Here is a 25,214-nt window from a genome sequence, read left to right as displayed (position 1 = left end):
TGGGTTTTAAATGTTAGGACTTAGGTGTAATAGGTTTATTATTATTTTTTTAAGGTAAAGGGTAGTGATAATTTTTGTTTAATTAGCCTAGTGTTTTAGGTTTAATTGTTTGGTATAATGGGTTTCAACTTTTAACGTAGTTTACCCATTAATGTCCATCTATCTTAAATACATAGTTTACCCTCTAACACTGTAAAAATTTAGAGAGATAATTGAAGATATTCTTAGATTGTGTTACTCTTTTTATTGCCAATTTATCTAAGATTTTATATATATAAATTAAAAATTAAAAAACTAACTTTTATGTTTTTGTTCCACCAAATTTGCTACAGAATATATACATACATACATATCAATATATGTATATATTTTATGAGTTATGCTAACGAGTGTCCTTAGGGTACTTATTAATAATCTATTTTAGAAAAGTTTTGATACCATTTTTATAGAAAATGAAAAAAAAAACTATCAAAATATTAATTACTTTTTTTTCATTTCCCATAAAAACTTTCTTTAAATTGATTATTAATCAATGCCCTAAATGCACTCGTTAGCATTTCCCATATTTTATTAATTTATAAAATTCAATTAAAGGTCCCTTTATTATTATTTTTTTAAGTCAACTATTTTGTACCTTAGCTTGATTTTTTTTTTTTTTATATGATACATTAATACTTGGAGTTTGAAGGATTTGGATCTTAAATATCTTCTTTAGACAAAAAAAGAAAAAGAAAAAAAAAAAAAGAAGGATATCAACCAATTACACTACAAAACTCTTAACCTTAGCTAGGTTATTAAATTAATGTATATTCACTATCGATGAGTGTGGTGCAACGATAGGAAGCTCTCAGCAAGACCCATCTCTTTGAACCAAGTACTAAGAGGTGGTGAGTTTAATTACTAGTTCTGCCTTATACTTGCTAATATGTAATAATCGTAGAAATCATGGTAACGTGAGATGACAGTTGCACATGTAATACCCTTTTTTTATTTTCTCTAGAAAGAAAAAAAATTCAATGTATATTCAATATTCTAGTCTATATCATATCATCTATATTTATTATTATATATATAAAACCGAATCCTCTGTTGGCACCACAATTTTCCACGTCAGCAGAATATTTAAAAAATAAAAAATAAAAATAAAAACATTATTACTCCTCAAAACCCTAGCAACCTTACCCCTCTCTCAAGTTAAGAAATATAAAGCCACGGTTTCTGTAAACTCTCTCTCTCCAAACGTAAATATCAAATTCAACCCCTTTAATTTCTCTTTATATTTTTGAGGCTTCAATAGAGTTATAGTGAGTTATGTTGATTTTGTTTTGTGTGTGAGTGTGTTTGTGTATAGATGGTCATAATACTCCGGTATTCCAAGAGAAGTTTGTGTTTTCGTTAATTGAAGGCCTTAGAGAGATAAGTGTTGTAGTTTGGAACAGCAATACAAAATATGATTTCATTGGTAGCGGAAAGTAATTACTTTGTCTCATATTTTTGTTTTTTGAATTTATTTTGTGTGCTTTTTAGACCCTTTTGGATCAATTTTGTTAATTGGGTGTTTTTTCTTTTTCTTTTTTATAGGGTCCAATTGGGGAAGGTTCTTTCAAAGGGTTACGACGACTGCACTTGGTGTCTGTATACTAATAGTGGGGGGTAAGTGCTACAAATTACTAACCCTTTTAAGTGTATAATTTGTTTCTAAAATTTAAGTGGATGGAGGGGTTTAAGTTTGCTCAAATTAACAGAATCTTCACATGTTCTTGAAGTGGAAAGGCTTTGATAGTTTTATTGAGTTAATTCAAAGTCCTGATATATTAATAAGTTTGGATTACATAGTAACACAATCAAATTAAATTCGTTGCTACCCGTAGAATACTATGTGAAGAAGTTGTTACAATGCTCAAATTTCAACTTAATTTTTGTTCACCATTGAATACTCATATAATCAATTTCCAATTTAGTGTTCAAGAATTAAACCAAAATTCTAATTGCTCTATCATAAAATATTATTATTAGTATGAATTTTATGGAGTTGCAGTGTTCAGGAATTAAACCAAAATTCTTTTAAATTATCTATAATATTTTGTCCTCCTAAAATTTTCTCTCTTTAATTTTAGTATATTGTGTTTCTTAAGCTATAAAGAGATTTTCTTTGGTTTTTGCAAACTCTATCTCTCCAGATGTAGGAAGCCCTAAACGCATGGTATAGCATTCAAGATCTACCAAAATTCTTTTAAACTATCTATAATATTTTGTCCTCTGAAAATTTTCTCTCTTTAATTTTAGTATATTGTGTTTCTTAAGCTATAGAGAGATTTTCTTTGGTTTCTGCAAACTCTCTCTCTCTCTAGATGTAGGAAACCCTAAACGCACGATATAGCATTCAAGATCTACAATGCATGGTATAGATTTTAAATTATAAAGTTTAGCTTTTGTAAGGTTAGTTTGTTTGTATATTTTGATAGAGAAACATGTTCAATGTGGTACGACTTAATAATTGCATTAATAGCCAATAGTTAATACCGTTTGCAAATTCAATTCATGGAGTTGCAATTTTCATTAAATCGTTCTATGGCTTGAAGCACTTGCATTTTAACAAATTGGACATGTCTTTAAAGTCCTTTTATTTCTTTGGGGGGAAAAAAGGAGAGGATATGTTAAACTTGGCATGATCAACTTATAAGAGAGGATATGTTCTTAGATGGTAGGAATAGGACAAAATGGTTACACGTTTGTTATGCTTGACTGTCAAAAATTTCTAATAAAGATGTATGCACCATGATCTACTTCCCTTTGCTTTTAGTGAAAGATTAAATGCACGCCAATGTTGAGATCAAACACTCTAAAAAAATAGTCTGTGCAATAATAAAATATTATTATTAGTATGAATTTTATGGAGTTGCGGAGTTCAGGAATTAAACCAAAATTCTTTTAAATTATCTATAATATTTTGTCCTCCAAAAATTTTCTCTCTTTAATTTTATTATGTTGTGTTTCTTAAGCTATAGAGAGATTTTCTTCTTTATTTTAAATTTTATGGGATGTAAAGAGATCTTTGATTTCGTGAGATAATTTACACTCTCTCCTTCTTTGATTTGATTTACTTACTATCTTTGGCACTTGCCATCGGCAATTACTCAGGGCCACTCTTATGGACTAAATCAACTTATTCTCCAGTCACCATCATTGATAAATGAGAAATCAAATTAAGGTTATAGTTTTTCTATTTGGTTGCTAGGGTTTTTGTTCATGAAATTACTATTTTCTATTTAAAAATTGCACCTGTAGATCAATATTTATATTTCTTAACTTGGCACTTTGCACCTATGGCTAAAATTTGTGTGGATCTTTGGAAGTTCAAAAATCTTTTCTCCATTCACCATGGTTTTTCATTGAGTAATTTCTCTCTCTCTTACTCCTCTTGACGAGTTTTGTTTTTACTAGAAGAAAGCTTTTTTGCTTTGAAGGTCATGCAGCACCTATCTCATTTTATTTGTCCTCACCACAAGGAAAACATCTAGGTAAGGCAAATAATCTATTTTAAAGTTTGAATGGAAATTACCAAGAACAAGAGGTAAATCTTTAAGGGATGAGCTTAATTGTTTCTTATTTTCAATAATAAATCATTTTATTGCAATACCGGTTATTGTTTAAGAAATCCAATATGTTCATATCTCTATAGAATAGAGAATAGTAGAAGCCAATTTTATTACAACTACTTAAATTGAATTGACTTAATTCGGTACAATTACAAAGTTTAGCATGAAAGATAATGGAATTAATTGTTGTAATTTTTATTTTCTTTCCATGTTTTGAATTTCCTCTATATTATTATTACAACTGAGCAAAGATTGAGAAAGTAACATTACTACTCTAATTTGAAGTTTAATGCATCCTTCTCAAGTCACGGCCTTTATTTATATATTTGCAATTTATATTTCTAGCCGTTGATAAGAAATTAAGGCTCAGTTGCACAATATGTGTAAATTCTTCAGAAGTCTACTTTAAATAGTAAGTCAATGTGTCTCTTACATTTGGGTATTAGTTATAATTGTTTTCAAATGATTGTACCAATAAAACTGAATGTGTATAAATTTTGTTTAACTATCTCGTGCATCGCATGGGTTAGCAACTAGTATTATATATAATAAAAGTTGGGCTTAAACGTCATGGTTGCGCCACGTTGCTTCACCAAATTGCAGAAATTTTTTTAAATTTTTAGATTTTTAAAGAACTAAAAAGGAATAGTATACTACCAGGAATCTAATTTATTCTTATCATTAAATAAAATAAAATTAACATTATTTTTTTAATTGTTGGGATATATTTCTTAAATTAAGGGATAATATTTATCATCTAATTAACATTATTTTTTGTTAGGATATATTTCTTAAATTAGGGGATAATATTTAACATACAAAAATTTAATTTAGATAATATTTATCATCTAAATTTTCAAATTTTTAATATTATTAAATTAATAATCTTAATTTAATTACAATTTGAATTCTTTTCTTCATCTATTTCTTCTCAATTTTCATCTTCATCCAATCTTTTTTTCTCATTTAAATTATATTACAACACCTATTAGCTACAATTTTTTAATTGAAATAAAAAAAATAGCAACAAGATATATGATTGAGTTAACATGATTATTTTTCACACCTCCACAAATTAAGTTTGAATCCAATTTTATTTAAATTATATAACTACAAATATTAGTTACAATTTTTTTGGATAAAAAAAAAAAAAAAAAAAAAAAAGCAATGAGATTATTTTTCACACGTCCACAAATTAAAGTTGGGCTTAGAAGTCATGGTTGCGCCAAGTGGATGCACCAAATTACAAAAAATATTATAAATAAAAACAAAAAAATTAAATTAAATATTTAACGTGATGTATATCACTATATCCTACCTTTTATGTCCTAATGCCATACGGTTACTACTAATATTTTTTTGAGTTCTTCATAGTTATCGTTAACATGTCCTCTCCCTTTTGATTTATGAGTTATGATATCTAGGGTGATTACAATTTCGGCTTCATATCTGCACTCTCTACAATAATATCAATCTAAAAATCATGAAAGAGTTTTTTTTTTTCTTTTTTTAAATGATTAATCTATGGATCTCTTCACTTCTGTCTACCTGATAACATGGTTTACATGATAAGAACAAACTCTATATGTTATGCTAGAGATAAGGATAAAGATGACATACTTTCACACACACATATATATATATATACCAACCATGGAATAGAAAACTTTAAACGCAAAATGGTTATCATTTGAAATGTGGTCGACTTCAATTTCCTCTACAGGTAACATGTAGACGAATCTTTTCCATTTCATGTTTTGAGTAAAATAAAAAAGTCGTATTACAGTATATAACTTTTTTTCTTTGAAATGTATATAAATTATAATGTTATTTAGTTAAGTAAATATGGTAGACTCAGACTTAGATGTGCAAGGCAAATGAGAAGTAGGTAGGTTTTACAATATTAATGGAAGTACAAGTTGGGCTTAAAAACTGTAATTGAATAAAGTGGTTTTCTTTTTTCGCTCTTTCTTTATTTATTGAATTTATTCATTTTATAGATAGGTTAAAATTTCATGTATGGATATATTTACAGATTATGCTAGCTGTATCATTTATTTTTATTTTACATTTTATTGACATCAATATTGTGGATTTAATTTGTTGCAGTTATTGTTTGATACTTTCTTATGTATAGTCCAGTTTTTCTAAAAGCAAAATTTGCTGCCAATTTAAGATTGGGTACAAGAGAAAAAAAAAAAAGAAAAAAAGAAGAATAAATTAGATCCACCTATCCAATTTCTATGTAAGTCTTTCTTTGCGTAACTTTTTTTTTCATATTTTTAATGTTTAGAAATTTGGCTTTTTCTTTTTTCTTAAAAAAATGGATTATTAAAATTAAGAAATAAATTTTTTTTATTTAATTTTGAGTCATGGTTGGGCTTAGAAGTCATGGTTGCACCAAGTGGCTGCACCAAATTACAAAAACAAATAAATGTTTTTCATGATCTATATTCAAGTGATTATTAATTTATTATTTCTCAATAAAATTATACTAAAAGTTTATATTTAAAACCGTGCAACGCACGGGCATAATACTAGTATATATATAAAACCGAAGCCTTTGCTAGCTTCATAATTTTCCACGTCGGCATTTTTTTTAATTTTAAAATCTTTTTTTTTTTTTTTTGGTTGAAAAAGAGGACTTCATAAAACAAACTAACCAGGAACAAGACAAAGCCTATTAAAATACAACCCAGATTTATCTTGCTCAATAAGATCAAAAACGTCCACAGGTAGACTTTCAAAGGATCTAAAATCTAAAACTTGATCAGCCCCTATTCTAGCAAGAGCATCTGCACAACGATTCGATTGCCGGAACACATAATTGACTTGAATCTGCTGGAATTTGGTGATAAGCATTCTGTAGTCATCCAATATAGGAGAAATCACTTCACTAACATAGCCAATTCTGCAGAAAATATCCACTATGGATTTAGCATCCATTTCAACTATAAGAGCAGGAATGTTCAAATTTCTGCACAGCATCAACCCGTCCCTTAAACCCCATAATTCAGCCACAAAGCTATTCGTGGTCCCTATGTGCCTTGAAAACCCAACGACCCATTCCCCATGGCTATCTTCCACTACACCACCACAACCAGCGAGACCCGGACTACCAACAGCGCATCCATCAGAATTTAGCTTCATCCAGCCCTCTAGAGGCTTCTCCCAATGACACGCAACAACCACTCTTGGCACAGGACACCTCGGAGAGCTTACACAATACATGAATTTAGTTGCATGATTCTCAATATCAGCTAATAGATTCCGGTTCTGAGCTTTGCCCGTGAAGACCACCTGGTTCCTACTTTTCCATAACATCCAAATGGCAAAGGAGAATAACATGCTCCACTGGGATTTACTGTGCATGGTCCTATTGCCCAAACTCCCATTTGTAGCAAACCACTTTTATAGCTCGCTCCTCTAAAAATCTTGGTTCATATTCCTAACTCCCAGTTGCAACCAAATCGCCCTAGCCCGAGGACAATCACGAAGAGCATGCAACATTGATTCCTTTTCATCTTGGCAAATTGGGCATAAATCATCAGTCCCAACTCCCCTCCTAAATAGGCAGCCTTTCACCCCAATATTGTCATGGACACATCTCCAAATAAACGTTTTAATCCTAGGAAGCGTATTAATTTTCCAAATCCACCCCACCAGCAAGGAAGGCATCTTGTTTGTATCTACAGCCAGCTTATACACACTCTTGACATCAAAACCGCCTCTAGCACTGCCTGCCCAAACTAACCTATCAGCCCCTCTATTAGTGAACAGCACCAGCGTGGCTAGAATCAAATCCTTAATAACTGTAGGCAGAACAAAAGGAATACAACTCCAATCCCAACCCAAATCAGTCAACACATCCTTCACCATTAATTGATCAGCTTCAAAAGTCAAAGGCCACTGAATCAAATGACAGATGGGCCCCCCTTTGATCCAATTCCCAAACCAAAAATTCTAAGTACTATCCTTGCCTACCAGCCACATACTACCTTTATTGAAGATTCCCTACCTCTCTTCATAGTAGACCAGACCTGAGAACACGGGAGCCGATCTGCATTTAGCATTAGCTCTCCTCCCAGAGCAGTATTTCTGCTTTAAAACCTTGGCCCAAAGGGAATCCTTCTTTGAGTGTAATCTACAATTCAGTTTGGCCAGGAGAGCAATGTTTCTTCCTTTAGCCGTTTGAAGACCCAAGCCTCCTTCCTCCTTCATCTTAGTCACTTTTTGCCACCCAACCCAATGCATCTTTCTCTGATTTTCCGTAGTACCCCACAGAAAATTACGGTTGACCCGATCTACACCATCCAACACTCTACTCGGAAGAGATGCACACTGCATTACATAGGAAGGAATAGCCGCTGAGGAAGCTTGGATGAGAACCGTACGCCCCGCCAGAGAGAGCAAATTTTCTTTCCAACCCGCTAATTTCTGTTTCACTCTATCAAGAATGAAATTATACTCACGAGAAGACCTACCCAGCTGCCTAATGGGAATACCCAAGTATTTTCCTAAGCATGGCGTGGAGGTAAATCCAAGGATATCACAAAAGGCTTCCCTATCATCCATATCAACATTGGGAGAAAAGAACACCCTCGACTTTGATTCACTAACTATTTGCCCTAACATCTTGCAAAACTCATCCAGCACATCTCTAATGGCATAACAGTTAATATTACCTGCTTTGGCAAAGAGAACCAAATTGTCCGCGAACATCAAATGGGACACTAAAGGCACTCTTTGAGAGACTTTAACCAGATTCCAAAGTTTAGCACTACATTTTTCCTCAATAAGCTGACCAAGATAGTCAATGCAAAGGATGAAAAGATAGGGAGAAAGAGGGTCCCCTTGCCTTAACCCTCTTGATGGGAAAATTGGCTCCAGAGCTTCCCCATTAAAAACAATTAACATGGAGACTGTCGTTACACAACTCATAACAGTATCAATCAGATCAGTAGGCAAGTTAACCCTAATAAGCATATCTCGGATGAAACTCCACTCCAATTTATCATACGCCTTCTCAAGATCAATCTTCAATGCAATGTATCCCACTTTCCCCTTCTTTTTGCTAAGGGAGTGGATGACCTCCTATGCTATAATGGCATTATCAATACCCTTTCTACCCGAAACGAAGGCTAATTGACAAGGAGAAATAAGCTTATCCAAATATGGTCTCAATCTGGCAACAATAATCTTCGACACTATTTTATACACTGTATTACACAAGCTAATATGTCTATAATTACTGAGCGTCTCCGGACCTTGGATCTTCGGAATAAGAGCAATAAGAGTTGTGTTAAGGTACTCCGGGACTATCCTCTTAGCAAAGACTTTTTTAACTTCAGAAATAACTGAGCTACCCACAATGAGCCAGAACCTTTGGAAAAAACCAGAATGCAACCCATCCGGCCCGGGAGCCTTAAAAGCTTTCAGAGACCATAATACGGCTTTTATTTCCTCCTCCGACACCTCACCGTTAATACTACATTTTTCCTCCTCCAACAACCTAGCTTGCCAGGAAGTAATCCGAGGATGAAGAAAGGAGTCACAGCAAAAAGAAGTAGTATAAATATCCCTATACCCATTCATCACAAATTCTTTGACCTCCTCCTTCTTATATAACCACTCCCCCATTGAGTTTTTGATATCCAAAATCTTATTCCTCTTCCTTCTCACCAAGGTAGAGACATGATAGAAAGCCGTATTCCTATCACCTTGAATCATCCAATTAACTCTCGATTTTAACGCCCATAGCTCCTCTTCCTGGTTCAACACAGAATCAAGATCCTTTAGGAGTTCATTTTCAAGGTTAAGGAGAAAATCCGAAGGATTAACTGACATAGCTCTCTGAATGCCATTTAATCTTGCCATAATTGTCTTTTTCCTAGTGAAAATGTTACCAAACTGCTCCTTATTCCACCTGGTAGCCTCGTTAGTGAAAATCTCAATAACCTGTGCTAGACCCAGGCTATGACTCCAGGCCTAAGTAACAATGGAAGGAAAGTTGCAATTAGACAGCCAACACGTTTGAAACTTAAATAATTTCCTCCTATTCTCCTATCTTCTCAGTTGCAATTCCAACAGAACAGGACAGTGATCGGAATGGCACCTAGTGAGATGGGCCACACGGGCCTTCGGGTGCATCAGACACCATTGGGAATTGACGAAGAATCTATCTATCCTCTCCTGGATAAGAGCTTGAATATCCCTCCTATTAGTCCAGGTAAACCGCGGACCTGAAAAACCTATATCAATCATACTACAAGCATCCAGACATTCCTTGAACTAGAGAGTTCTATTAACACTCACCCCCCTACCTCCAAATTTATCACCCTCCGTCAGTGGCTCATTAAAGTCACCCGCCATTACCCATGGCAAATCCTGAAGGTCTGCCATTTTTATAAGATTACCCATAACACTTGCCTTTCAGCACACCTTGGGCTAGCATAGATTGTAGATAATAACCAGTTAAGGTTAGAAGAGTGTACCTTAATAGCCACAAGAATTTCTTGTTCAATAATTGCTAGCTGGTTGATCTCCACTCTATCTCCATTCCACAGTAGCCATAACCCACCCACATAGCCAATGGTATCGGTGTGGATAGTTCCATCAAACGGCAATTCATCAGTAATCGCCTTCGCCCCATCTCCCCCAACATGAGCCTCCATCACTATTAAAATAGCTAGATTATGGATTCGAACCAAATCTCTAACATGACTTCTAAACGCGGCTTTCCACGCACCTCTACAATTCTAAGCAATAATATTCATAGGGAGAATAAGCTTTATGCAGGGACACAAATCAACAGGAGGTAGAGGCTTTACCTCCACCTTCAATATCCATTCCAGCCGCTTCAAGGCTACCCTCGGAATCTCATAAATTTTGGGTATGGCTGACCACACCAAGTGCTGATCCTCCTTCAGACTCGACAGCTCCGATGACCACTCCCCCCATGGAAGGCTCACACCCATCCACACAAGGATCAACATACTTACGGCGATTCTCGGACAGATCATCATCCATGCTCTCCGCTTCTTGGTGACGGACCAGCCCCAAATCCAATTCGGACCTACCCAATCTCTGGTAATCTCTACCTCTAAGCTTAACAGCACCGTTCCTTCTACCGTGATTGCCCATAAAATCCCCTTCACTGTTGGTTTCGCGATCTTTGAAAGCAGCTTCCAGCTCAAAACTTCCATTGGCAATAGCACGGTTAGGAGATGTGAAAAGGAAAGGCTCAATGGCGGCTTGGTGATTAGAGGAACTCACCCTATAACCCTTCTCATTTGTCAATACCTTAGACTGTGCTAGAGCTTTCTTCCCCTTAATAAAAGCATGCGAACTGGGCTTAGAACTCAAGTTGGCCAGGTTCAACTTTGAATCCATCGCAGGAAATTTTGGGCTTAGGCCCGAAAGCCTTAGGCCTCTCAAATCCTTAAAACCGTCTAAGCCCATATTGCTACCTTCCCCTAGTGCTTCAGCCGTCACCTTAGTTGGGACCATTTTCCTTTTAGCCTCTCTCAAGGGCCCAGCGGCCTGATCATCCCTTATAGACCCTACACTAGCCCATTTACCTTCATAAAACTACTAAGAGTATTCCTACTCCTAACTTGATCATTCTCCTGCCTAGGTGGTCCCCTATTACTCCTTTGGGTTCTTGCTCCACTCACCTTGCATGAGACCATAATCCATGGGCCATACGTACTATCATGTACGTTCTCACCCACATTTTGTTGTCCATTCTCAGACACGATCTTGCTGGACCCCATACCTCCCTTGTCAACACATGACCCATGGGAATTGCATGACCCAGTATGTTCCTTTCCCGGCTCCATGGTCGCCGTCTCCTTCAACGTCGCCTCTTTCCGGATTGAGTATGGATAGTTTTCTCGCCTATGTCCCATTCGGCCACAATCAAAACACAGCGACTGTATTCCTTCATAGCTCATAGATTGCTCATTTTTCCCAATCAAAACAGTTGTTACTAAAAATTTAGTAACATCGACTTGAATACACAACCTAGTGAACCTACCTCTAGCCTCTGCCGCAGTATGGGTGTCCACCCCTGAAACATTTCCGATGGCTTTCCCAATCAAATAGAGTGCTTCAGCATTGTAGTACTCTATCGATAACTCATTAAGTCTAATCCAGACTGTAATCGATGACACATTCGCCAATGCCGATTTGAAATCAAGTTCCCATGGACGTATGGAAAGGAAGTGACCACCTATAAACCATGGCCCCCTCTTCAACACAGTCTCAAAATCCTCTTTGAGAGACAGCCGTGTAAGGAAAAATCCGTGGCCTAAATCCACACAGTCAAGTCTGCCTATTGGTTTCCATAATGATAGTAGCCTACTTTGGAGGAAGTTTAATCCTACTGGCCTCCCATACACCTTAACTATCAAAGCCCTTGCCCAAGGATTCCTGATTTTCTACTTGAGATCTTTCGAGAACTTAACAACAACGAGACCTTCCCTAAGAGCCTCCACATCATCATCTGACTCTGCGTCATCCTCCATGAGATCCCCAAAATTAAAAGCTTGAGTATAGGCACCAGGAATCTCACCCACTACCTTATCTTTAAACGAAACTTCTCGACTCCACAAGCCTTGAGGCTGACTTGGAGATGGTGGTCTTGAGTCACTGCTCTTACTAAATCCTACATGATTCACATTCTTAACCTTCTTGTTACTGCGAGCCCACTCCACCTGTTCTTCTTGCAAGAGGGAGAGAGAGGAAGAGCTAGCCATCTCTTATTTTCAAGCACTACAATGCCTTTTGAGTTACATTTTTATCAACCTTTCAGTGGATCTCCTTATAAAAGAAAAAATATAATTTTTTTCTTTTTATTAAATATATATACTCTCCGTCTATTTTTTTTGCTGAACTTTATATATATATATATATATATATATGTATATATACTCTCCTCAAAAAAAAAAAATTATCGATCACTCTCTCTCACACACACAATGGCTGACACCACTGACACCACTACAACCACCGCCTCAGGAAAACACCACGACTGCTGCTGCTACTGCTTCGCTGCCACTGCCACAGGAAATCCCTGTTCCAAAGACGGAGACGAAATGCTGGGGCGACGAAGAAAATGGCGAGCCTTTGGAGGACACAGCTACTTCGTCAACATCGAGGCCTTGACCATCGACGACACCAAAACACTCAGCACTGTGGTACCATCAATCTCTCACATCACCAAGATTCAAATTTCTTTATTTGCCTGATCCTAATTAGGGTTTCGATCAACTCAATAACTTGGCTGCTACTTTTGGTTAAATTATAATAAAGTACTGATTTTGATTATAGTTTAAGATCCTAATTAGGGTTTTAAATCTTTATCATTGATATTACTTTTTGTTTTGATGCTTATACAATTTGGTAATAGATATAGTGTTCTATAGTTTTAATTCCTATTATTATGTTACTTGGAACATGAATGTAGAAACACACATGTATAGTTGAGTCTAATAGATATGTTTTGTTCAGTTTTCAATTTTGGGTTTTGATATATTAGGGAGTTAATTTGATGTAGGTTACTGTGAAGGATACCCTGTATACATCGGCGAGTACTTTCGAGGACTTGAATCTGTCAAAAGAACTGCTGAAGGGTTTATATATTGAGATGAAATTCCAAAAGCCAAGTAAAATTCAAGCTATTAGTTTGCCCATGATTTTGACTCCTCCCCACAAGGATTTGATTGCCTAGGCGCATAATGGTTTTTCTGTCAATTTAAGGATTTCGTTTTTAATTAGGTTTTTCATTCAATTTAGGGATTTCAATTCCTAACCCCTTTTTCTCTCTATTCATTTTTGTTGAAGTCAGGAAAACACTCATAGAAAATCAAATTCTACAGGTTTTGTAAGAAAGTGGAGATGGTATTGAAAAGCCTCTCAACCGTCAAAATCTAACAACAATCCTATAAGTTTTGCTTTATCTTCAAGTTTTGCTTTATTTTGCTATCTAGGTTTTTTAGCACTTTTGATTTAGCTTAGCTTAATCGTTTGTTTGATTAAATAATTATTTGTGCACCTAAAACCTCAACCTTCTTTGTCTCCACTCAGTCCCCTTTTTTTTTTTTTTTTTTTTCAAACCTTCTATCTCTTCTATACAAGTTCATGTATTTTTCATTTTGGTCTATCTCTGATTGTAAAATTTAGGAAGAAATTTTATCTTCTCAATTGGGTTGTAGCTGTTGTTTTGTTTTATAGTAGAATCGTAGTGAAACTCCAGCAATTATTCTTTTTAAGCTATTCTAGTAGATGAAACACATAAAATCTTAATTAAAGAGATATGTGATAAGTGATTGCAAAGGGAACAAATTAGCACAACTTATTTGTCAACATTAGATTTGTTGTTTTGTATATTTTTCTGCTCTATTGTTGGTGACACAAATTGGAGACATATGGCCATTAATGATTGATTCATAATGTGATTGTTTTGTGCAAATTTATTGTTTTATGATTGTTTTGTGCAGATTCAGTTTCCGAGAAGAACGTTAATCTAGGATCTGGCTACTTTTGTCAAGCAATAGGTGTCTGTTGGGTATTTGGGTTGCAGTTTAATTGTGGAATAACAAGATGTCCATATTTTGGAGTGTCTAATTTGAGAGATTATATAAGTTTACCACGTTATGCATGTTTATTGTGCATGATTTAATATAAGTAGTTTGTGTACTTTTGGTTTCTAAGGTTTTGCTCTCAAAATATATTTCTGAATTCAGAGTTATAGTGTTATGATCTATTTTAAAGTAGTGAAACTATTGATTTTCATATAAATGTTTTGTGGTCTTTGGTGAGCTTCATTGGATTAGTGATGTGAAATTTAGTTAATTAATACCCATTTGGTGTCAAAGCATATAAGAAAGTGATTATTTGTATATGGATGCATTTACAGTTTCTTATGGCATTATTTATTATAAATCAAAAGGCATATATCACACCTTTATACAAAGTTTTTTTTTGTGTGCAGTTGACCTTATACTTAAAGCTTTAGGTTCTGTCTTGAAACCCCGTATTTTTAGAATTGTGATCTTGGATTTAGAACAATTAGATTTTCCCCAAGAGGAACTTCACTTCGAATCAGATTGAATTGCATATTTGAGATTTGAACTTGAAGTTACAAAATTAGTCAAGATTAATAGATAAATTTTGAAGACAAGATAAAAATCAGATTATATTCGAAATTTTTATTTGCTAAGCTTGCATTAGATTGGCTATTTTAGGACAGTGCTTTGAGATTCTTTTATGTGGTGGTTTGTGCAAAATGAGTCTCCACAACTTATAGGGTAGTGGAAGTTTAATTAAGCTACAAGACATTTAGCTACCTTTATATTTTAAAATGCTCTATGTTTTCTATCCCTTTTTATTTTCCTTCCCTATCCATCAAGTGCCCATGAAAGAGTTCACAATAAACCTTAAGATAGAGAGAAAAAGAAAAGGAAAAATAGGAGGCTGTAAGTTATTAGCAACAAATAACACAAAAGTTGTGCTTGAATTTGTATGCAGGGAGTTTCACTCTATTTAATTTGATCATGTTCAATTGAGTTATCAATCATAATGGCCATGCTCTTTTGTTTTGTTTGTTTTTTGTTTTTTTTTTTTTAATGTACCTATATGAATTAATTAGATTGCTCTGCCCGTTTGTAAGTAATTAGCCATTTGTAGTAAATTTGGAATGATGTCCATGTGGCTATCAAGGCTATTGGAGCATTTAAAGCCAACTACAGTTGCTAATGCAGGTTTGATTTTCAGTGTGAAAAGTAAAATGCTAGTGAGTTTCATTTAGTTTCCACTTATTTCATAATGTTTAAATCATTAAATTGTGTTTAACATTCATGAGCTTATAATGTGGTAAATAGTACTTATGAACCATTAGTTAAGGTGCCCTACCAGGATCTTATAAAATATATGTGAAAACGTGAAAGAAAATATATGTGCAATGTGTGTGTGTGTGTATATATATACACACACAAATGTAATATTTAGTACAGTTACTTATTTGTTTTAACCTACATTACTTATAAATGAATTGCATGAAGTTGATTAACTGTTTTTGGCAAATTACCAATTATTTTCAGCTCTTTTTTTAGTGTTACATTTTGCTATAAGCTTTTGTTTCTTCCAATTCCAAACCAATTGAGAAGGGAAATTAAGGTATCAGTAGAGCAAAAGTTTTATTTTAGGAGAGAGTTGAAAATTGGTAGTTTCATCATTGTCATGTAATAAAAAGTTCCAAGCTCATGCTGCAAATTGCACTTAAGTTCTTGAATGGTAAGGTATAACATGGGTTCCGAAATAGGTGCCTAGGATCAACTTAAGGATAGTGTGTGACTGGTTGGATAATTGATTGATTGGTGTTATTATTGCTCTCATATGCCTCTTATATCTTCGACTGAATTCATAGACAGCTTACCTTCTTCCATTAAGAATTTTCCAATTTTGTTATTACAACTTGAGCTATGCATTTTTTGCTTGCTTATAAAAAAGGATATAAGTGAAATTTATGAAAGTTAGAATAACAATTTGTTGTCATTTTTCTTTATTAAATGAAGATAGAAAAAAAATTGTTATATATTATTTAGATTTTCATAGACATGTGTTAGTATATGAGTTTGTTTAATTTTATATTTCTGTCTAATTTATTGGTCCCTATGATGTAGTTTTCCTTTGTTTTTGTGATTTTTATTGGCTTTACATACATAAGTGCTGTTTGTATGCCTGTTAATCAAATGGTTTGATGAAAGTGATACATATAAGTGCAATTTATGAAAGTTAGAATAATAGTTTCTTATCATTTTTTTTTTTTATTAAATGAAGATAGAAGAAAATTTGTTAAATATTTTTGAGTTTTTCATAGGTACATGTTTGGAAATGAGTTTATTTAATTTTATATTTCTGTCTAATTTATTGGTCTTTGTGATGTTTCCAGCAAGATGGTTTTCCTTTTTGGTGATTTTTATTGGCTTTACTTACACTAAGTGATGTTTGTATTTTTGTTAATCAAATAGTTTGATGAAAGCAATAGACAATTTAAGTAGAATTTCATAGTGGGTTTGTGTGATTGTGTCTAAAATTGTAATTTTAAGACAAATTTGCTTGATTTTGATTGCTCGAATATATTTGTCCTAAAGTAAATGTATCACAACAATACTTTTGGGGTTATTGATATTGTTGGGTTCCTTAGAATAATGGTTAGAACTCTAAGCCATATGGTCGTGGTTGTAAGAAAATGTTTGCTCTTCTCTCTGCCCTCTACAACACTCTAATATGTAAAATTGGTTACACATTTTTAGATTGAATTTTGGCTTTAGGATGTTGATCGTAATGATAGAATTTTGTATAACCTTATACACATTCTTATGCAGTGACCAGATGACACTTCTTAAAGCTTTTAAAGGATAGAAGGATTTAAACCGTATTGAAAAGAATCGTGTCACCTTGCAAATGACAGAGGATATGAGAATGCAATTTGTAGATCTATTTAGCATTGGCTTTGTAAACAAATTGATGAATGCTAATGTAAGTTCTTTAAGATTTTCAAATTTTAAAGCATTTGATTTGTTGAAATCTTATAGTTACTAAAAACTTTCTCGTGCATCGCACGGATTAGCGACTAGTTTATATTCAATCCCCTTTCCCAACCATCCAATTTTTTTACTATTATTTTTTTTTTTAAATCTAATCAAACTTTTAACCCACCTAACTACAACTACAGGGGTGGTGTTTCAGCAAGTCGTTGTGCCCCTGAACTCATCTCTGTTACTGCTCCACGATCCAGTCCACTATTTGCTTTTCATTTCACCGTTTCTGCCGTCACTCTTTCGTGACAAAAAAAAAGTAACATGGCTGTCTCACCGGTGAAAGCCGCAATTCAGGAGCTGTTATACAGTTTGCTTTCAGTCAACTTCTTTCGAACAAATAAATTCAGAATTGGATTGCTAGAAGATTTAAGGATCGTGCTGCAGTATCTTACTGTGATGGTCGATGAAGCTGAGGAGAAGCAGAACAAAAACCCAGTTGTTAAATTGTGGCTGGACGAGCTTCAAGATGTTGTCTACCACACAGAGGATCTCGTGGATGAGATGTGCATTGAAAGTTTAAGACACAAGTTGGATGCTGAATCTCAGACCAAGTCATCCAGTCTGGAATGGAATATCAAGGTGATAAAAAAGATGAAGGAGTTGCTTGACAGGTTAGAATTCTTTATAGAGCAAGGAGAGTTTGAAGGGATTAGGAATAATATCTGATCCACAAAAGCAATTTAGCATGCCTATAACTTCATTTTTTTGGGTAGATGATCATGAAGTGTTTTGTAGAGATGCTGATAAAGATGCTATTATTAGTCTTTTGCTGTCTGATGATGTAAAGAGTGAACACTTGTCTGTGATTCCGATCGTGGGCGAGGTTGGGGTTGGTAAGTCCACTCTTGCTCGGCTCGTTTACAATGATTGCAGAGTAAGTCAACGTTTTGAGATCGAGGCTTGGTACCCCGTTAATCATAAGATGACAAAGGCAATTTCTGAGTTGTTTAGTTTGCAGTCTTCGCAAGAGAGCCTTAAGGGAAAGAAATTTCATTTTGTTTTGGATGATGTGGGGAGTTTTAACTATGCAGACTGGAAATCCATACAATCTACTTTGACTGGTGTGGCAAATGGAAGTTGTGTTATTGTAACTACACGCGATTCAGAAGTTACATCCAAGATTAGCATTGTATGTACTTACAATATAGAGTCACTGTCAAATGAAGAAAGTTGGTTGATGTTCACAAAATTTGCTTTAGGAGACCAAATTCCTAGTTCATATCCCGAAGTAGAAACCAATGGCAGACAAATTGTGCAGGATTTTTTGGGCCTGCCATTTGCAGTAAAAGCACTTGGGCTTCTCTTGCGCTCTAAGCCACAAGTTGAGGAGTGGAGAGTTGTATTGGACCGCCTAAAGCATTTTTCTTTACCTACAGGAATGGTGGAGATGGAATTGAATTAAGAAAGCGCTATGATGAACTTCCTGCACAGTTAAAGTGATGCTTTGCATATTGTTCAATATTACCCAAGGGTTATGAATTTGAGAAAGAGAAGTTGGTTCTTTTATGGTTGGCAGAAGGTCTTTTGCAAAATCGTGGAAAGGAAGATGATGGTATCAAGTGCTTTGATGAATTGTTATCGGAGTCTTTTTTTCAACAATCAAGTGCCAATAATTCACGTTTTCTGATGCATGATATTGTGGATGATTTGGCTGCTCATCTGTCTTGGAAACATATTTTCAGATTGGAGGATAATAATTTGTCTCATCTCTGTAGAGGCAAATATGATTCCTCAGTGATATTTAAAAGTATTGATAAAGCCAAGTTTTTAAGGACATTCTTGCCATTAGATCATGAATCATGTCGTTTAAGTAGTAATGAACTGCAGAATATGTTGTGCAAACTGCAATTCCTGCGTGTGCTTTCTTTATCTCATTATAATATCACTGAGCTACCTGCTTCAATAGGCAATTTGAAACATTTACGGTACATTGATCTCTCTCACACTGGAATTAAGTGGTTACCTGAATCAGTTTGTGCTCTATGCAATTTACAAACATTCATATTGTCGAACTGTCATTCTCTGACCAAATTGCCAGAAAACATGTGGAGGCTTGTTAACTTGTTTCATCTTGATATTAGTGGAACTGACATAAATGAGATGCCAAAAAACTTGAGTAGATTGAAAAAACTTCAAACACTGCCTTACTTTGTTGTGGGCAAAAGAAGTGGCTCGATGCTTAAAGAGTTGGGGGGTCTTCGGGATCTTCATGGAACGCTTCACATTTCAAAGTTGCAGAATGTAGTCTCTGAAAATGATCCAGCTGGCGCCCGTTTGTTTACCAAGAAATACCTTGATGAGCTAGTGTTGGAATGGAGTAACAGTACTGTTGGTCAGAAAAATGTGCTTGAAGCGCTACAGCCTAATAGTAAACTGAAGAAGCTCAGCATTAATTTTTTCTGCGATACAAGATTTCCAAATTGGGTGGGGCATATGTTATTCTCTGGCATGGTTTCCCTACGTCTTAGCAACTGCAACAATTGCTCATCCTTGCCACCACTTGGACAGCTACCATCTCTTGAAGTCCTTATTATTGAATGGATGGATGCAATGAAAAGTGTGGGTCCTGAATTCTATGAGATGGATAAGCCATTTAAGTCTTTGAAGACAATATCATTTGAGGGGATGTCGGAATGGGAAGGATGGGTTTCATTTGAAGTTGGAGGTGGAGAATTCCCTAGCTTAATTGAGCTTTGTATAAGGAGATGCCCCAAGCTGAAGGGAAACTTACCCAAGCAACTTCCTTCTGTAGCAAAAGTTGAGATTTCTGAATCTCAGGAGCTTGTGACTGCAATTATGACAGAGGCATCATTACACAAAAAGGACTTTACATTATCAGGACAAGGTTCTGTTCATAAGTGAAGATAAAGTTGCCTCATTCTTGGAGCAAATGACTGTCTTTACACATAAAGGTGCCACAGACTCCTCATTGCCTATAACTAAAGGTGCCACAGACTCCTCATTGCCCATGATTACTCCAAATATTAGGGATGAAGTTGATGTTCCAACCAAAAACTGGTCAAACCAAGGTAGACAGCAAGACCTCTTATCTTTTAATAAAAGCGTAAAAGTTTCTGGAATATCACAACTGATGGGAGTTACAGGGTTAGATAGCCTCAAAATTGAATGATGCGATGCTCTGGAGTTCATACCTGTAGAAGTGATGACCAGAAACCCTTTTCTCCAACATTTATATATCATTAATTGCTGTTCTCTCAAGTCCTTTACTGGGGGCCATTCACTCACTGCCTTGAAAATGCTTTATATCCTAATATCCAGAACTGCAAGAAATTAGAGTTCCACCTAGTGCAAAGAGCACACACCAGTTTTTACTTCTTGAACATTTGTGCGTAGGGAGTAGTTGTGATTCCTGATGTTCCTCCCATTAGACTTCTTTCTGGAGCTTAGATTTCTTTCTATCTGGGATTGTGTAAATCTGCAATCCCTTTCAATGCCAGAGGGAATTGAGAAAGATCTCACATATCTTGAGGCCTTGGAGATCAAGGATTATCCTAATCTGGTATCCTTTCCAAAAGGAGGATTGCGTGCCCCCAACCTGACAACCATTTGGTTCTCCAATTACAAGAATCTCAAGGAACTACCTGATTAGTTCCACTCCCTCAACTCTCTCCATTCAATGTTTATAAATAATTGCCCGCAACTTGTATCACTTTCAGGTGGGGGTTTGCCTTCCAAACTAAGCGTACTCTGTATCACTTTTTGTGACAAACTCGTGCTTGGGAGGGAGTGGGGGTTGCATAGGCTTGACTGTCTTAGTCGGTTAGAGCTTGAAGGTGGATGTGAAAACATAGTGTCATTTCCAGAGGAGGAGCTACTGCCTAGCAATCTCAATTCTCTCCGCATCAGCAAACTTCTGAATCATGAATATCTGAACTACAAGGGGCTTCAACACCTTACTGCCCTTAAAACACTGGAAATTAGCTACTGTAACAAACTCAAGTCCTTGCCAGAAGAGGGACTTCCATCCTCCCTGTCTTTTCTCTGCATCAATGAATGCTCTTTGCTGAAACCAAAGCTTCAAAATAAGAGGAAAAGATTTGTCTCTTTCATAGAGGCTGATGAGGAAGTAATCTCATGAGCAAGTCTAGAAGAGCCCTTGTTTGAAGCAATGAAAATGCAATTCAGAGAGGTACGTTTTCTGCATGTAGACCAATAACAATTTGACCTGCTAGATCTCAATTCAATTTATTTTACAATGTAAAACAAGTAATGCACTTGACTTACTAATATATATATATATATATATATATATATTTTTTTTTTTCCATTTTTCATTATCTGGGCCAACTTTGAAGACTTCTTGTGCCACCAGCAATTGCTCAAGTTTCTACATGTGTTCTTCTGCAGTTATTCATTTTTGCCTCCTACTTCATGTTTTTGGTGCGTATATTCTGCCTTTGTGATCAATCAATAGTATCAGTAGTTTTTGTGGGCTCCCATTTCCATTTTGTTGAAGAATTTAGCATTGCTTCTAGGGATTGAGAGGCTTCTGATCAAAGTGTTCTTCTTATATGAGGGAGTTATATGGTTAGAAGAAGGCTCTTCAAAGAGTGTGGATTGGATTTCCTTGAAAAAATATTTTGTGTATTTTGGGTTTAATGTATATAACTTATATGTGGCTTGAGTCTTTTTTATTTTTATTTTTATTTTTTGTGTGTGAGTCATTGTATGTAATGAGGTCTTGGAATTGGAACTTGAGCTCTTCATGATTTTTTTTTTTTTTTGGGGAGATTTAGAGTCAAAGGTAGTTGTGATCACATATAAGTTGATTTGAGCTTGAGGGTTTGTGTCTGTTTTATAAGAGCGGGTTGAGTGTTTGTAAATCATATTTATAATAGTGGATATCAACATGTCTAAGTCCAGTAAATTCTGTTGGGTTTATCTACTTCCCAAAAGAAAAGTAGTTTGAGCTCATCACTTCAGCTCTCATACAGTCATACTCAAGCATATATGGTAGAGTAGATTAACATCCTAATTTCACTTTGTGTGAAGGTTCAGCTGGTTTCCTTAATTCCTTCTAATAAATATCTTTTGAAGTGGGTATTATGTTCTCTAAGCCGCAAACTGCAGGTTCTGTTGCTCTTCTGTAAGACGTTATTGTTTCAGTTCTCAAATTTGTTGAAGCTGACATATTGAATAGATTGTTAGCTTGTTCAGTGGCAAGCATGTGTAAAAATGTTAAGAAAGTCCAAGTCCATGAAGTTGATGCCGACATGCCAATCTCAGAAGTTGTGAAAAATTTTGTATTACTAGACTTGATTTTGTTTTAGCCAGTGTATTTGGATGAGTATACTAAGCCTGACTCTATAGCCTTTCTTAGCATCCAGAGGCTCTTAGATCTTCAATCCATATCTGACAACTGAGGGGCTATGAAATCTTACCTTACAAGAAACATAAGACTATTGGGAGTCTGTTAAAACACCAATCTTTGCCCAAACTGGGGCAGCCAGCTTTACATTCCAGCCTATTTGGTATTATCCATGTCTAAAACTGGAGTGTGAACAAGATTTGGAACATCCCCTTTGCGGATTTGCAAATGCAATTCCAGTTTGAGCAATTAGTTGTATATCTTCTATCAAATAGTGGTACCGCTTTGTCTCTGAAGGTTCTGTTACCTTGTTTCTAGTCATATGTTTGGACAAGCCATGCCAGTATTACATGTTAACTGGTCACCACATATATGGTGCTAGCATGTGAATTTCCAATTTCAGTTCTATCAAGTAAATTTTTGCTGCTTGAAAGCATTAAGAATTATATCATTAGCCAAAAACAATAAAAATGGACCTGGGATGCACAGATATAACACCCCCTTCCTCTTACACATCATGTTTGAATTTGGAGATTTGACAAGCTGCGGCTTACTCTTCTGTACATCTTTTGTACCCAATCAATTCCAAATTTTGAATTTCCACTAAAAAAAAGTATCTACTTTGATTCTTTCAAGATTCAACTCCAAATTTATTTCAATAGTTGTGATCTAGAGTAGGATGATTAGACTATCTTCTATGTGAAAATAGATCATGAGTACATGTATGAGTAAGACACAACAATATGCAATTTTTGAAAAATTATGACACAATTCCATATTAATTCATTATTAGTTATTAATTATGTATATTTATAAATATTGTTAAGCATTTATTTGTTCATATACTATTAAACATATATCAATTTAAGAGTTATAATAGATGATAAAATGAATTCATAACTAATAAATTATGTTTAGAAATTAGAATACAAACCACAAATAAGATCCAAAAGAGTAAATAATAAATAACTAGATAAGTGTTCAAAATTGATACTAAAAAGAAATAAAAGATAATTGTCCCAAATTAAAAGGACCATGCATCAAGCTCAATATTCTAGTGTGCAAAAATAACATATGAACAATATCTCCATACAGTTATTGAGGTACATTTATCAATACACCAATTTTTTTAGCTACTCTCTCATGGTGGCTTTACATAGAATTCAGGATGCTCATATGAAACCATTTGAGCTCAACTGGGCTCAATCCCATTCACCACAACTAGGTTTAAGTAAGGGCTTTTTAAGTGGGCCTCAACGATGCTGTTTAAGGGTACTGAGTGTATAATTGGGCCGTGAGCTCAAAACAAGAATTTTTTAAAAAAATTGACTGGGTATAGGCCCAATTGCGAAAGAAAGCACATGTAGAGCTTATGGGCAAGTTTGAAATCCATCTGGCCCGGTCTAAAGTTGGAACACACAAAGTTGCTGGAGAAAGCCAGCCATAGGCCCATAATCCGTAGATCTAGATAGCCCAGAAGTAAGATCCAAGTCAGGCCCAGATTAGATCTAGCCCAGCTGAGGTTCCTCTATTCAATTTCTATATATCTATCTATTACCTATGTTTGTTGTTGTTGATAAATTGATTAAATTCCTTTTTTTTATGCACTTCTTGATGAATTATGGTGTATTGGTTTGATGAGGGAATAAAAAATGTTTTGGGAAAATGTTTTTTTTAACCGGTCTTTGTTTGAGATGTAAGAGGGGATGTAATTATATTTTTAATTTTTACCACTAAAGAGTTGTGTGGCTGGAAAGCTGTGTGTGAGTATTAATCATAAGATTTGTGAAACGTTTTAGTCCTTAAAACAATCTTAAGCTGAAAGTCTATGTCATGAATTTTCAAAAATGTATTTGACTACTTAGTAATTGCGCTTGGGGGTAAAGAAAAAAAAAAAACGAGTGGAGAGAGATAAGGAGCATAGAAATTAGTGAAGTGAGAGAGGAAGAAAGAGATGGTAGAATTAGGATTGTGCGTGGGTGGGGTGGGTTAGGTTTGGCATGTTTTACAACTCATTTCAACTTAAATTCATACATCTTTGACCCAATTGAATCTATAAAAACCAACCAACTGAATCCGTGGGAATTGGTTGGGTTAGGTTGGATCCTCTGGATGAAATTATCTTGTATAATTAGTAAAGTATGCATATTTTCCATATATTACATATACGTACTCGTTTATTGTAGAAGACAAGAATGCTATGAAAAATAAAAAATAAATGTTTTCTATAATTAAATGAATTTAAAATGTATTAATTGTATTTGAAAGATACAATTATAAAATAAAAATTAGATATATATTGATAATGTTAACACAAATAAAAAGTAGAAATAATCCATTTAAAGAAAAATATTATGAAAAAGTCAAAAACTTTGAAATGAAAATAATTTGAACCATTTTGAAATTTTATATATTTCTAAATAGTAATAACTTTATATAAATTAATTAAGAGATACATTTATGAAAATAATCACAAATAAATCATCTAAGACTTTGTATTTGATGATTTCTTTCCTTGCTATTGCATTTATTTTTCCTGAAAAACCAAAATGCCAAATTATTTATTAAAAAATTTTCAAATTTAAATATAGAAGTGATTTTGAGCACAAAAAAAATAAATAAAATAAAATAAAAAATAATCTAAGGTTTGAACCTCAAATTTCTTATTCAATAACTAAA

At 34.6% G+C, this 25,214-nt stretch overlaps 1 protein-coding gene across 1 annotated transcript; it reads left to right on the top strand.

Annotated features, from left to right (window-relative positions):
• Positions 1–17,467: 17,467 nt before the first annotated feature.
• Positions 17,468–20,068, top strand: LOC115984587 (putative disease resistance RPP13-like protein 1). Its single transcript, XM_031107608.1, has 3 exons — positions 17,468–17,817; positions 17,942–18,587; positions 18,677–20,068. The coding sequence occupies exons 1-3, from the start codon at positions 17,468–17,470 to the stop codon at positions 20,066–20,068; spliced, it is 2,388 nt and encodes a 795-aa protein (XP_030963468.1).
• Positions 20,069–25,214: the final 5,146 nt, after the last annotated feature.

The sequence above is a fragment of the Quercus lobata genome, chromosome 4, assembly GCF_001633185.2.
Source record: "Quercus lobata isolate SW786 chromosome 4, ValleyOak3.0 Primary Assembly, whole genome shotgun sequence".
Lineage (NCBI taxonomy): Eukaryota > Viridiplantae > Streptophyta > Magnoliopsida > Fagales > Fagaceae > Quercus > Quercus lobata.
Note: the sequence above shows the minus strand (reverse complement) of the source record. Positions and strands in the feature narration are given on the sequence as shown.

Coding starts and splice junctions, on each gene's coding strand:
- LOC115984587 (XM_031107608.1), top strand. CDS start 17,468: ATGGCTGTCTCACCGGTGAAAGCCGCAATTCAGGAGCTGTTATACAGT. Junction 17,818..17,941: donor ATGAAGGAGTTGCTTGACAG/GTTAGAATTCTT, acceptor AGTGTTTTGTAG/AGATGCTGATAAAGATGCTA. Junction 18,588..18,676: donor TTTCTTTACCTACAGGAATG/GTGGAGATGGAA, acceptor ATATTACCCAAG/GGTTATGAATTTGAGAAAGA.